Source organism: Harpia harpyja, chromosome 7 (genome assembly GCF_026419915.1).
Source record: "Harpia harpyja isolate bHarHar1 chromosome 7, bHarHar1 primary haplotype, whole genome shotgun sequence".
NCBI classification, from domain to species: domain Eukaryota; kingdom Metazoa; phylum Chordata; class Aves; order Accipitriformes; family Accipitridae; genus Harpia; species Harpia harpyja.
The window spans coordinates 46528624-46543015 of record NC_068946.1 but is presented as its reverse complement, the minus strand read 5'-3'; the positions used below and the strand labels follow the sequence as shown (position 1 = coordinate 46543015).

General features: G+C 46.4%; 1 protein-coding gene and 1 long non-coding RNA gene across 2 annotated transcripts in view; one reads left to right on the top strand and one right to left on the bottom strand.

Moving 5' to 3' along the window:
* The window catches only part of LOC128143742 (TGF-beta receptor type-2-like), a 35045-nt gene extending 23892 nt beyond the window's left edge, over positions 1-11153 (bottom strand). The window contains exon 1 of the mRNA XM_052791360.1: positions 10968-11153. Coding sequence (XP_052647320.1) covers positions 10968-11019 — 52 coding nt within the window. The 5' untranslated portion in view covers positions 11020-11153. The remainder of the gene's footprint in view (positions 1-10967) is intronic.
* On the top strand, positions 1461-11481 carry LOC128143744 (uncharacterized). The gene is made up of 4 exons (XR_008235866.1): positions 1461-1806; positions 1907-1999; positions 2125-2190; positions 10970-11481. It is a non-coding gene; the product is annotated as an uncharacterized LOC128143744 (long non-coding RNA).
* Positions 11482-14392: the final 2911 nt, after the last annotated feature.

The window sequence follows — 14392 nt, the reverse complement described above, 5'->3', positions numbered from 1 at the left end:
CAGGAGCACTCTTCTTTCTGGCGTTACGGACAGCGTCCTTCCCATTAACATCAGTTTGCACCCTGAGACATTGAGCTGAGGGTGGAGGAACACGGAATGGATGGAACACAGACCTAGTGGCCCTGTGCCATTTTGTTTGTTTTTCTCGGTGTCTTTGAAAATGAAAATGTTGTATTTCTGAATCCATTTCGCCGATGCACTTAACCTTCACTGAAACATCAGTAAAGCCGGTGGCTGGGGGATGCCCATTTGCATGTTATTTGCATTATTTTGCAGGGCGCCCCTAAGGCACCCAAGCACCTGCTTCATCCGGGCAAGTAGCTAAGTCCAAGTTAAGCTGAACTGCTGAGTTAGTCCTGGCTGGGCTGACGGATCATGTAACAGCATTTGCCACTTGCCAGGCTGCAATTTGAACACAAAGGTGGCACCACGCTGTGATCCCAGGGGCAGACGACGGGTTGTAAAGGGGCAGGACAGGCCAGGCCTGAAGGCAATGCTGGTGGGCAAGTTCACAGCTCCGCGTGGGTGTCACCACTGCACCCAGCCTCGTGCCGACTCGCTAGATGAGCAAAGTTGACCTAAAACCAGGAGGGAACCCACAAGTTAGGGTTTTGTCTGCTGTTCTAGAGGCTCACGTATCCCCTTGGGAGATGAGCAGGGATGCCCCACATCCTTCATTGAAAAGGTGGCCTGAGGGAGGGTTGAAGGTTAGCTCAAGAGTCCCTCAAGTCACACAGGACAGCAGCTTAACACAGGGTTTTTTCACTCCCTAAGTGCCGAGTGTGTGCTGGCTGTTGTGGGTTGCTGTGTAATTATGGCTGGTACCTCCAGAGCTGTTACCATGTCAGGCAAAAACTGCCCTGGCAGACAAAAGCAGTTGTGAGTTTGCCTGGTAATAACTGTACTTATCCCATTAGGCATTCGGCAGCTGCTGGTTAAGTACTGGGCTATGAAAGTCAAATGTGAGGAGATATGACAGAAATCAAGGCTCGTGGCCAACCTGTGTCTGAAGGTACTACACAAGATCTTGGCTGGCAACAAGTCCCTTTCATTGCACTTGCTACCCCCATTCCTTTCTCTTTCGTATCTTTTGCACGTGTGGGATTGGAAAAGCCCTGAGAGAGCAACACAAGCCAGCAGCACAGCCTGAACAACAAGTTTGGGGTCTGGGAGGGGAAAAAACCCCCACAGCCGGGGGTCAGCCCAAGTCAAAACCATATATACACCCAGTCCCATGTGGTTACCTCCACCAGCATCACACCATGACCCCACCACCACAGCAACTCCCACCAGCCCAGACGGCGCGCGAGGGGAACGTGCCATTTCTCTTCATCGGAGGGAAAGCAGAGCAATTTATTCAGGGTCTGGGGAGGGGGGAAAACTGCTGAGTAAAACGTTCATAAGCAGTTTTAGCAGCTCTGCCGGTGCCTCTGCTTATATGGGGCTCTGCAGGGTAAAGCAATGCATTAGCATACGCCACGGCATGGAGTGCATAGGCTGCCAGTGGGGTTTGCAGAGGGCTAAGCTAGCACATCCCCTGTGGAAAGTGCCTTCTGATGATTTGGGATTTGCATGCCATGTTGGCTCTGACATTTCAGCCCTGTGAAGAGCGCTTTGCAGTGGTCTGGTTTTGACTAAATCCTGGTCTTAAAAATGAGTCCCTTCTTCCCACCTCCCACGCTGCTTGGGAGAAGGAGTCACAGCCTGGGCACGCACGGGTGGTTTGAGCTCATCTTGTCCCAAGTCATTGAAGAAATTGCTGAGGATTTAACAGCACTTGCAGGTCTGGGAGCTGAACAGCAGAAGGTAAGAGTCGACCAACTCCACAATGCTGTTGCCATCATTTTTGTTGCTCTTGTTTCTCCAGAGCTACCAACAGTCTATCCTATATCCTATTTAACTGCAGCTTCTGCATCTCATTCTCAGGAAGATGCAGCAGAGATGAGTCCCCCTCTCTACGTAGAAAAAGCAGCAGCAATGAACCTAACAGCAAAGGCAAGTGAGCTGCAAGTTGGTTGCAGACATTGCTCTGTCTTAACTACTGCAATTCAAGTAAAACTACTGCACAGCAGGGGTTTTTTTTTACTATTATCATCATAATTCAGTTTTGTGTATATTTTTCAGGCTCTGCAGGAATCCTGGATCTCCGTGAATAGATGGAATTGAAATTTAAAGATATCGTCCAAATAGGTAAACATGTCAGAAACATTATCTGGGTCACATTTGGGCAACAGGATTTGCTCTGTTTTAAGTGCAAATGGTTTACTGATGATTTAGATGAACTTCCTGAGGGGTGTTTGAAATTCCTGGCACACACGTTCGATTTACCATCTGCTAGAAGGGCTTTGATGAGCCCACAAAGAAATGTTAGACTGGAGCTACTCTTCATCTCTCAGGTGGAATTTTTGTGATTGACTAGTTTGTATTTTTTTGCATTTGTATTATTCTGATTCTCAAGGTACTGTGCGATGAGCTGCCGGGGCAGAGATGTGCAGTTAACTCTCCGTCAATGTGCTGTCATCAAGTCGTTCCAGCACTGCTCGTTCTTTATGTCTGCTAAAATTATTACATAGAGTCGAGTTTTGCCCTCATTTAGACCGGATCGAACAGTAATTAAGTAATTTGTGCTGTCAGAGGGACTTGAACTTGAGGCTAGCCTGGATTACAGACACTAAAAACTTTCTCACTTCTCCTAGTGTCCCACATTTAGCATATAAATAGATGGTGTGTTCTTGTCTTTCATTTCTTGATGTCTTAAAAAAAAATCTTTTAAGGAGCTTGTGTTGTAACCTCCCCAAAAGCACTGCCCAATAGGGTTGAATTCAACTTGAATATTTTCCATTCTTCTAAAGCAGAAGACAGCTATGGCAGGAGGGCAGAGGGAGCAGGTTTTTGGAAAAGAATTTTTGCAGGAATGGAACCAAGAGTCCCGATGACAGGGCCTGAAGTGTTTTTTCTCCGCACGTGAAAGTAACAGGAGCTTGCGTGTCTGTGTGATGCCTCTCAAGAGATCCCTCTTGCAGGAGAAGGAGAGGGTTCCCGCAGGTCCCAGCCCTTGGGCAGAGCTGCAGCACAGCTCCAGGGAACCTCGGCAGCTGGAGGGGACGAGGTGCGGGGGGCAAAGCTGCTCCTCCAGCATGGAGGAACAGCCAAAGAGGGGAATGTTCTCTGTTCACCATCTCCCACTCCGAGATCTCATCATTTTGCAGGAGCGCATTGCCTTTTCAACTCAGCGTCCTGCCCCAGGATACCTGCTGAAACATGCTACGGTCTGACTGTCACTGAGCAATATTTCTGCCCAAGAGCTACCTCCCAAGCCGCAGCCTGTTGCAGAGGTAATAGCCCTGGCCAGGGCGAAAGAAAAGCTTGGCCGCTTGTGACGCTATTCTACAAACAGGTGAGCACAGGGCAAATATACAAAACCAGAGTAAATGTGTGCTGAGGAGATCTCACCCCCAAGCAAATAGCCTCTGCCTCTGGTGGGAACGTCTGCGACCATTTTCTACCGCTGAGTGCCTTCTGACATATTAAAGACATGGCAGGAACTGAGCTCCCAGGGGATCCATTGGTCTTATTTCTGTGGACGCTTGTACCCTGGGTCTATTTGAAGAAGGATGATTCATTCAACTGCTCGTTGCTTATGGCTCTGTGTGTCACTTCCCATTGTAAGAAGAAGGGTCTTGTTTGCTATCGTGGACTGGTTGGGGCTAATTTTGGGATAAACCTAGTGTGGAAAAAATGCTTTACGCAGCAAGACAGCAGCTGATTCAGTTTCTTCCATGCTGGATGGTGGTGTTTAGAGTCTCCCAAGCTGGAAGTTTTATCAAGTAACATCAGACAGATGTTCCTCATCGTGTCCCAGCTGTGTTGACTGGCGACCTGCTCTGTCAAACACTTGTCAGGGGACACAGGCATTCATTCTGCATGGGTGGCATTTTATTAAACGATCCACCTGAAAAGAGCAATGGATCTTTTTAATGAAATATCTATAGCAGTATTAATTGTAAAGACGCCAGAAGCGCTTGTAGTCAGGGCACTCCCAAGAACCATTCCTGGGAAGGGGTCTGAGTTCCTGATTTTGCAGGAAAAGAGAAGAAATTCTTCTCTGGATTTCCAGTGCCAGGCATGGTATGAATTCACTTTGGCAGTATCGCCTTTCTGATGGTGTGCATGGTGCCCCAAGGCGATGCAGGACACAGTCAAACTTTCTGGTTTGGGATGGTTGAAGTGAGAAGGGATCAGTATCAAAATCTAAGGGTTTTGCATTGTTGATCTAAGGAAAAGGCCCCTCTTAGTGGTGTAACAACCAGCAGGCCAGGAACTTCAGCAGACGTCTCTGAGCCTCCCAGAATCAAAGATATAAAAAAAGTGTGTTGTTCCCAGAGGGAGTACCCTCACAGGGGTGTTGGGGGAACTGAAAAGATTAGGAGATGCTCAGATATTGGGGCAAGAAGATGCCTTATCAATGATCGGATCTCATCAGTTGGTGTCACCTCAGGTGATTTCTTCAGGGCTTAGCCGTGCCTGGACCCCAGACCAGGGCAATAAGCCAGCCCTGTTGCAGAATGCCGTGCTCGCGCTGGTTCTAGTTGCTGGCACAAGCTCACCAGCACTGCTTTGCATGCAGGGCATGGATTAGGGTGTGATGGTCCCCGGTGCATGGACTCTCTGGCTCCCAGGCATGGCCATCATATGCTGCAAGGCGAGGACAACAGCTCTTCGCAGGCTGAGTGAAGGTAGGCAGACGTTTCCTTCAGATGCCTTCAGGCCTCATCAGTGCTGACTCTGGAGCCAGGGTGGAAGCTGCTGGGGATGGCTTTCTTTGGACCTCTGCTCACCCAGAAGAGCTAGAGTTTCGGACCCAGCAGAAAATAAACAACATGGAGCTAAAGGGAACATCTCCATCCGCAGCGTGGCAAGGTGAGAGGTCTTGCTGCAGGGAGCATGTCCAGTACAATGCTGCTTCAACCACTTTGAGAGTCGTGGCCAAGTCGTGGGTTGAACTGGTAGGCAGGACTCTGCAAAGTGACACCCAGCAGCTGCCACCGCTGGAGCCGCGCATCAGCTCCCCATTACAGCAAATCACACACCGGAAATGTTGAAAACGTCTTTTTTTTTTTTTTTTTAATTTATTTTAATCTTGAATCCAGATGTAAATAATCCTGTCTAGTCAAGGGTAACACTTGGGTTGAGATATATCCTCAGAGCTGCTAGAATCCACGTGGGCAATAGCCCTCCGTCCAGTGCAGACTGGCAGGCTGCAGTGTACAGCTGGATACATTAATTGCCCCAACGCCAAGATGCATTTGCTGTAGTATAAATCAGCTGTCATTTGTCAGGCGTGTTCCTGGCTTATCAATGGGAAGCAAAACACTGCAATGGAACAGCTCCATGAAAGGGTAAGTCCTGGAGCGGCGTAATTGGTGGGAGCATGGGCTGCAGAGGGGATCGCACGATAAGCAGGCTCTCCCACTTCTCCTAAAACCTTGACAGCTACCAGCAGCTGGCAGGAGAGTTGCAGCCCTACATGGGCTGTAACAAAAAGATGAACCAACTGACAAACAAGAAATATGACCCTGATGGATGTTACAGATCCTTTCCAGAGCCAGGATCACAATGGTCATCTCTGAATTCAGGGATGTGCATGCGAGCAGGGCCAAGACAGCTTTCAGCCACCCCTTCACTTCCCCCTGAAGATCCCTAAGGAAATGTTATCCCACAGTTGGGGTCCAGCACGGAGATAATGTAGCTGTAATCCACAGGTTTGATAAGGCAGGCAGCCATCAGTGGTGTTATCTCCCCTCTACGTGGAGGCCCCTTCCAGCGCGAGGCTTTCACTTGGCACACAGCGCTAAACACTGGATGTGGAAAGAGCAAAGTGTGTGGGAGCTGCTGATTTTGTCTCCTTGGTGGGACTGTTTTTTTTTAATAAAAAGATCAGATGTTGCGCTTCCTTGAAAACATGACAATCTATGGGAGAGTTCATTAGTTTATGGCAAGTTGCAACACTGTGGAGCCTGGCTGAAAGCAAATGTTATTGCAAAGAGTTATCACTAAGGGGAGAGCAAAATAATGTCCCGAGGAAATAAACTTGACAGAGCAGAACGTGGAACAATATAAAGCTGTGGAGGACAGGCAGTAGAGTTGAATACTTTCTCAGAATAAAAGCCCCCATTCACCTGTTTTTAATGCCAATGTTTGCTTTCTGCATATTCGGTGAATATGTGGGATACATCTGTTCAGGACTCCATCTCTAATGGGAGTAACAAGTATCATGATTGCAGCTGGCTGAACTTTTTTACTACTAGTACACAAAAATGTCTTTGTGACCATCATTGAATAGTGATAACACCAGTAAAACACCAGTTAAAAAAATCAGCTTTTTTTTTTTTTTTTTAGAAACGGATGTGTTTTAATTTCAAGTTCCATGGAATTATACTTCAAAAATTACTTTCCTCCACAAAGCCCCCTGCCTAAAATACAGATCTGAGCTGCTTTAATGATGACCAGCCTGTCTCAAGTCTGAGCAAAGCTGAAGATGCAAGGGGAGAGGAAATGCCTGCTTTCATAAATCTGACATAGCTGTACACTGCCAGCTTTCTTAGCCTTCAGTTGGTCTAACTTACACCAAGGGCTGAAACTGTATTATCAGGTTTGGAGAAGTGTAAAGGTGAATTCAAAATAATCCATCACTTTCCTTGCTGAGTTTCATGCCACTCGCAACACTGCAGAGGTTTGGCACTGTCAGGGTTTTTCTTGTGCTTTCCCCTTTGATTTCCTAACTGGAGAATTTGTTGCAACTTTGTTCTTATTTAGGCTGGTGGTAGGATGTGTGAGTTTCTCTCCTTCAGGCAGTGGGATGCTGCGCCTGCTCCCAACCCAGCTACCTACCCCCAGCCAGCGTGGGGCCCTCGCAGCCCCTTGGTTTGTTTTGAGGGTGATGATAATTTCTTCCTTGGTGTTTTGGCTGTCTTAAAACAACACCAAAGCAAAATATGATGCTACTTGAGAAGGATTGTCATAACCAACCCTGCAGCCATGTGTCCCGAGCCGGGCAGCACCCACCTCCGTGTGCTGCTTAGTCTGGGAGAAGAGGTCTGCTCTGCCACTACAGCTCAGCCTTGGACCTGCAAAGCCCCTTTCTGCAAATGGATTTATTTTCCGGAGAAACAGAGGGTGACTCTTCCTTCATCCTCTTCCTTCCCTCGTCCTCTCACCAGCTCAGTTTTCACTCCTTGTTCCTGAATTGTGTGTGCATTGGTGTTGGGGTGCAATCCCAATAGCTCCCCTGCCTGAGGAGCAGGCTGGCATTTCGGTGGCAGTACGACTGGTTTTAGCTCTGGTGACCTCAGAAATAAGAGGCCAACTTCTTGAGTGAGCTGCCTGAGGAGCCTGGGATAGGTCAGAGATTTCTTGAGCAGATCAAAAGCCAGAGATGTTTTTCTGACAGCCCTGGAGCTCCCTGTCATGATTTATGAATTATATACTCTCTATATATTTAGCTGAAGAGGCTCACTGGGGGAACAGGGGCTGGTTTGTGCAAGCAGAAAAGAGCATGTGGCTTCAAAGAGCCACCACCTACCAAGAGATACCCCCTCGAACGCGTTATCTGCAGAGCCATCAAAGTGCCTTGAGGTACAGTGGCAAAGGGAGCCCAGGAGACTCAGAGCAAAAAATGTCAGGATATTTTAGAGGGCTAGCATTTTAATGGAAGATCGAGTTATGGGGAAGCGGACCCAAACCCCAGGAGCTGGGAGCTCTGGACTCAGGGTAGCAGACCTGCAACCTTCCCTTGTTTCACAAATCCTCTTTCTCTTTCTTTGGAGCTTCAGCAGATCCCATGGGGTACGGCTCTCCCTTGGTAAGTGCTACGTGCCCTGGCAGATTTTGAGTTTCTTGTCCTCATTTGGAGGTTGGATGCCCAAAGACACTCTGCTGGGCTCCTGGGGCTCTTCATGCCCTGAAAGCTGTCGTCACACCAGTGACACTTAGCTCATGTTCTTGAGGTTGTCTCAACAGCTCAGAGAGTTGTGGTGCTTTTCTCTCCTCTCTGTGAGACGAGATTTTGCTCAGCCCCATGCTTGCGTGGCCTGACCTGAGCCCTATTCTTGACAGACAGAGCACGAGGGAGACTTTCCCGATTCTGACACAAAACAGGGCAGGAAAGCTCCTAATTATTAACTTTAAGGCCAGGGTGTTCCATGTGCACAATACAGTAATCCTGATATCAAGTCCGTAGCTTCTGAATGGGTTATAGTTTACTGAGCAGATAGTCTTGCAGTCTTGAAGGCTTTGAGCAACAAAAATCCACCACATCCTGAGCCTGAGTAATTACCTGCTGGAACAACTTTACCTTGTTGTGCTCTAACACAAAAGTGCCCGGTTTCAGCTTCCAGCATGTAAATCTTGATTTTGCTCTGTCCCATAGAAGAGGAAGCCCTCTGCCAGAAAGCATCTCTCCGGGACCTGGTTATGGATGACAACTAGCTCACCTCCCAGCTCTCTCCTGGCCAAACTAAAGAAGGCTTTCAGTCCCCCCACTGTAAGACAGGTTTTCCAATCCTGAATGATCCTTATATTTTTTTGTCCTGGGCTAGTTACATCCAGAACTGTGCCAGCTCCCTGCCCTGGAAGGATTCCCTGCTCCCCTGTGTGAGGGTTTGTGTTAGCAGTGGTGCAACTGCAGCTGCTGTCTACACCTTGTGCTGAGAAAGCCATGTAAAAATGCTGCCCTCCAGCAGCCACTGCCACTGGGGAGAAGTTTAAGGGTAGATATTTTGAAGCCTTGCTAGGGCTGGCCAGGGAGAATTAGGGAAATCCAATAGCTGAAATTTCAGCGGTCTGTCAGACTACTGTCCTTTTTTCATAGAACCGTAGAATGGTTTGGGTTGGAACAGACCTTAAAGATGATCTAGTTTGCCATCGCGTATGGACAAAAGCAGTCAGATGTGCTGCCTGATGACCACTCAACCATGTTTCTTATTAAAGGGTTAGAGACAGGCAGTGTGGAGCACCAACTGGGGTCTCTGCTGCCCCGGTGTAAACTCTTAGGGAGAGCAGCAAAGTCCCTAAAGATGCTCAGCTGGAGTTATTCTGGGATACCTGAGATGCAGGTATGGGCCATGTTCTGTATGGCAAGTCTTAAATCTCTGTGCTGAGAGGAGCAACTTTGCTGCTGTCACCAAGCTAGCGCTGTCACTCTTTAAAGAGAGGCTGCGTGAGCGGTGGGATTTGTTTCTTGAAGAACAGCTGAATGTGTATTTTCTGTCAATTTGGGGAACTTGCTGTTCCCATCTCTCTTAATGTAAACACAAAGTGGGCTCCCAGGGTACTTTTACTGTCTCAGAATGACGGTAGGGTCGATCTTAACACTATATGCAAAAGTGGATGTAGCCCCAGAAAACATATATCACTGTTGAGCTGAATCACAGAGAGCAAGCCTTGGCTTATTTTTTTTTCCCCATACGGAGGCAAATTTTGTCATCATATCACTCACGTAACCTTTCAGATGAACTTAGTAATCATGATATGTTTTGGTTTGGCTTCTTTCAGATTAAAACCTTGCCTTTCAGAAAAAGGAAACCATAAGTTAAATAACTCCAAAATTAGGTATTTCTGAAGGATAATTAGTGGTCGTCTTTCTTACCAGAAACAACCCAAGACTGTGCTTTAAATAATACCTTGTAGTAATTCCCTCAGTTCTGCTCCAAATGTGATTAATTTAGCAGGATGTTATCAGTAGAGCATCCTATATTTCAAACCACACTTTAGGGTATTATCTACAATAATGAATATTATATATTGCCACAACTTTTTGAAAAATTAGTCAGACCTTATGTCCTAAATCCCCCCATCTGGGTCTTCTGTGCTTCAACAGTTGCACCAAGGCTTGTATTTGCCTACACCCAAATTACCATCCGATCATATTCTTTCATTCCCTATTCCTGTAGATAGGGGGACCCATGTAAAGTGAATGCAGATACAGATCCCTGTCCCCAGTTATTTCATTTGGATGCAAAAATACTGGAATTATAATCCTCCTTCTTCATCGCTTTGAGCAAAAAGCAATTTTAGTTGCATTGAAACTTCTGTAGTGAGGGGAATGGGTCTGTGTTTGTAAAAGAGTTCACTGTAAAAAGTGCCATTGTTCATGAAAATATATAAATATATACTATATAGGGTTATATGCATGTATACACATACCTAGGCACTGTATATACAGAAAGACACACACACATACTTAGGAGATGTGTATATAACACTCACTTATATACAAATCTATTCCCTGTTATGAAACAATCATCAAGATATAAACAAGAGAAGTTAAACCATGGACGGGCACATTTTCAAGTGCTGCTGGAGGGTTTTATCTACAGTATTGAAGAAGTGTTATCAAAACCTAAACAGGGCACTTATTACAAAGAAATCTTTACGTAAGTGCTGGAAAGGTTTGCTGAATAACCAGATGTTGTTGCAAAGACACTTCTCCTCCCCCTCTCCCCACTTCTTTCCTTCTTTAATAGTTCGATTAATTCTGCGCATAAACCGGGGCTGATAAAAGTTCTAAGCCGCAAACTTCACCACATCTGGACACTGTCGAAGCCAGATCGTTCAGTGGTGCACTTCAGTTGCTTTTAATCTCCTTCAATAAAATAAAAACTTCCAACAAGTAATGCTGACCTATATATATTTTTGCGCTGTAAACACTGACATCTGCAAGCTGCTCCAAGCGAGCACACAGCACTTTCCACCAAGGCAATCGCTCGCCCTTCGCCGTAAGAGAAATACGCAGCTGATGCAGTTGTAGCAGTGTATTCTACTAAACTCTCAGCTATTTCCAATCCTCTGGCTAATTGCTGTCAGGGGAGAAATCAAAGATTAGCTATTTTGCTGAAGGAAGGAAAAATAAACGACCTCTTGGAGTATGTTGCTTAACGTTGTCTAACCAGAAATGTTTTTCTACTCACAGAAGGAGAGCAGCAGTAAGGAAAGCAGACCCGGTCTCCTCCAGTAACCCATTTTCTGGATCCTGCCAGCGACCAGAAGCCCGGCTTCACGGCGCTGACCAATTCATCTTCCCTCGGTGCAGCCAGTCTCCTGCGTTTCTGCTGTCAAGCCCGGAGCCCCGAGTTTGCAAGACTCCCAGCTAGGCTTGCTGGGAAGGCGGATCCAGCCGCTAAAGCCCAGCTGTGTGTGGGGTCCGCCCAGGAACTGCAGTTTATGAACAAACTAAGCCCGACTCTCCTCTCGAAATATATACAAATATGGGAGGGGGGAGCCGGGGGAAGAAGCCTGGCTCCGAGAAAGAGAGTTCAATTTTTTTTTTTTTTTCCGATGACAACGCGTTGCTGCTCCCAGCTCCGTACGGCCCAAGGATCTTTGAAGGGGACCTAATGTCTGCTGCATGCATCTAATCAAAAAGGCATGGGTACTCCTGCATGCCTCTTTCATCTGAATAAAACATGGAAGGTAACGCTTCAATATGTTGAGCTGCCATTAATTCTCTACTTTCTCCCCTCCTTTTAGAAATTAACTCTGTCTTTTAAGTAAGCCTCAATGGGCTATATTTTTAATAGGGATAATTAGAAGTTTTAGGGCAGCTTTTTCAGAAAGACCACATCAATATGAGCTTAGCCTAAAGTAGGTGCTTTCAACCCATTAAAGCGGTGGGATTTAAACATATATGTTTTCCTGAATCAGGGCCTAAAATAATAACATAGGGCATTTAAATAGCTGCTTTCTCCCCAAGATCTCAAACTGCTTTACAAAAACTTGTAAGAAATATTATCCCACTTACAAATGGGAAACTGTGAAACGTAGCAGAAATCTGACTTGCCTTGGTTGTTAACGCAATCAGTCAGTGGCAAAAGGAGGAGTAAAATCCTCAAACTCTTGCCCTATGATCTACCCCAAGCCTTCAGATTGCATTAAAATGATGATCAGTGTACTCAAGTGTGGCAGAGAAAGAGATGTTGTTATTAAGGCTTTTTGCAGCCAAAATGCCTGCCCTAAGGTGAGGCTAATTTTTTATAGTTATTGATAAATATATCAATTAGTTTTTAATGCATACACAGCATTCTAACTCAGTGAATCTCCAGCTTTTTATTTACCCATTTTACAATTCATCTTTTAGTTCATTAATCAGCATGTGGTAGATATAAGATGTATCTGTATGTGCCTGTGTGTGTACCCGTAAGCATTTTGCTCTGTTGGACTTTAAGGTCCTTTCTTTGTATGAATCTTTCCTACAAACTGCACCCACTTGTTCTGTAAACTATTTATATAAACTGTTCTGTTAGGGAGTTAAATAATGGTATCTCTTTTCCCTTCTTCTGTATTTGAAAAGGAAAAAGGGGAGGTGGTAGATGAGGCACAGACACAGCTGATAAGCATAAAGCGTGTCTCCTATGCCATGGCTACACAAGCATGCTTCTGCAGAGAGTCGCTTGGTCTGCTCCAACTTGCTTCAGCGTGCCCAGCTGCAAGCCAGCTCAGCCTGTCCTCCACGGAGAAATGGCTGTATGTCCCTGGGATAAGAGAGCAGAAAGCTAGGTGGATGCCCTAAGGGAAGATACCACCTGGGGTACAGAGAATGTATCTGGAAGGACGAGCCTGGAAAGGTCTGCCTGACCGGGGGAGCTGCCTCTTGCTCACGGCCCAGGAGGACATCGGCTCAAGTCCTAGGCAAGGTGCAACATTGCTCTCCCTCGCTTGGCTGTCTTTACATCAAACTGGGCATCTTTCTATGTACTATGTAGTATTAATCAGGAAGAGATGGGTTAGCCTGAGCTACAACACGTATGGCCTTTGAGGGCTAAAGACGAGCAAATGTTTAGCAAACTTTCAGAAAGACATTATTTTCAAATAAGCGTATTGAAACTGCTGTGTGCACAGTTGGGTGACCTGCCAACTCTCCTCTTTCTGATTCAGAGCATTTCAAAATGCCCGCAGATCGCTCAGACTGCCGGTTGGATTTTCAGATGCGAGACCTTCTGTGGGTTACAAGACAGCTGGATAAGGCTTGTGTTAGGAACGTCACAGATTATTCACGATCCATGGGAGCCCTCTTTAAAATCAGGAAGAATCCCCCGCTGCCTATGTAACTCAGAGAGAAATAATGTCCCCAGCAGGAGCCCGGAGGGGCTTTAAACAACGGTGGACATTGACAAAACACACTGTGTGACTTGGAAGTGCAAGGGAAGCAAGGGATATTATTTTTTGTGGCAGAACCTGGGAAGGCAGCAGGAAGCCTGCACAACGTCCCTGCAGCCAGGGACCCTGAGCCACAGGAGCTGCATTTTCAAAAAACCCAGGCAATCCCAAACAACTTCTGGGCCAAACCGAACCCTGTAAAATGCCTCATCCTATCTACAGAATAATCTTAGGGAGAGATTTGGGGCCAAAGCTCACTGAAATGAGAGGAAAGGCAGTAGCTGTCCCATGCTATGGCATCTTTACAAGGCAGTTAGGTTTCTACAGAAAACTCTGCAAGGGGAAGCTTTTGGGGAGCGATGTTCGTCCTGCTCTTCCTAAACAGCTGTACTTATTTCTAGACAATGTGAGACCCGCTGCTTGGTAAAACATGGTGTCGTGGTGATATGGGCGAGGGTTTGCTTTCATAAACTGGCCGCTGGGCTCTGCAGGCTGCTTTCTGCACAGAGGGGACCTGCCTGTTCAGCCCTTGCTGTATGTAAGATTGCACAGAGCTAGAGGTACCCTCCAGTAATCTGCATTTTCGGTCCGCTGACCTGAAGCTATTGTAAGCAAGGCTCATCTGCAAAATAGGAAGAATATGAGGCTGGGAGCTTGTTTCGTTCCTAACACTATGGCGTGAGTCACCCCAGGTTGAGCGGGGAGCCATGCAGCATGTGCCCCACTGACCTGGGCTTTTCTCTGACCCACAGTGCTGTTCTGGAGCCCCTGCTTATTTTTCAGACCTTATCCAAGGAAAAAATGCAAACTAAAAATCCACCAAAGTTACTTAGGGAAAAGTGAGTAAGAACTCTGGGATTTAGCCTAGAGTGTCTAACTCACATTACAGAGCTTTGCTTCCACAGGAGAACACAGTGACCTTTGGAGTAAGGCACTGGGGAGGAAGAAGAGATAAATGGTTATTTTTATTGTTGGCTTGTTTATTCCTTTTGGTGTAAATTCCCCTGCTCCTCTATTAGCGGTCTGGACAGCCTCATAACTCAAGACACACTGAAGGCTGGATTTAGGCTGAGGAACGTAAGGTCTCTGCAGGGTGATTTTTAAGTTGCATTGTGGGAGCAGTTTTCCCAAAGTTCTCGTTTAGGAGCTGAAAGATATTTACTAGAGAAGTAAAATAAAACTTTGGACACCTGAAACAATATAGCGTATATTTAAACGAAGGTTTCAAACAGCCTGGGTT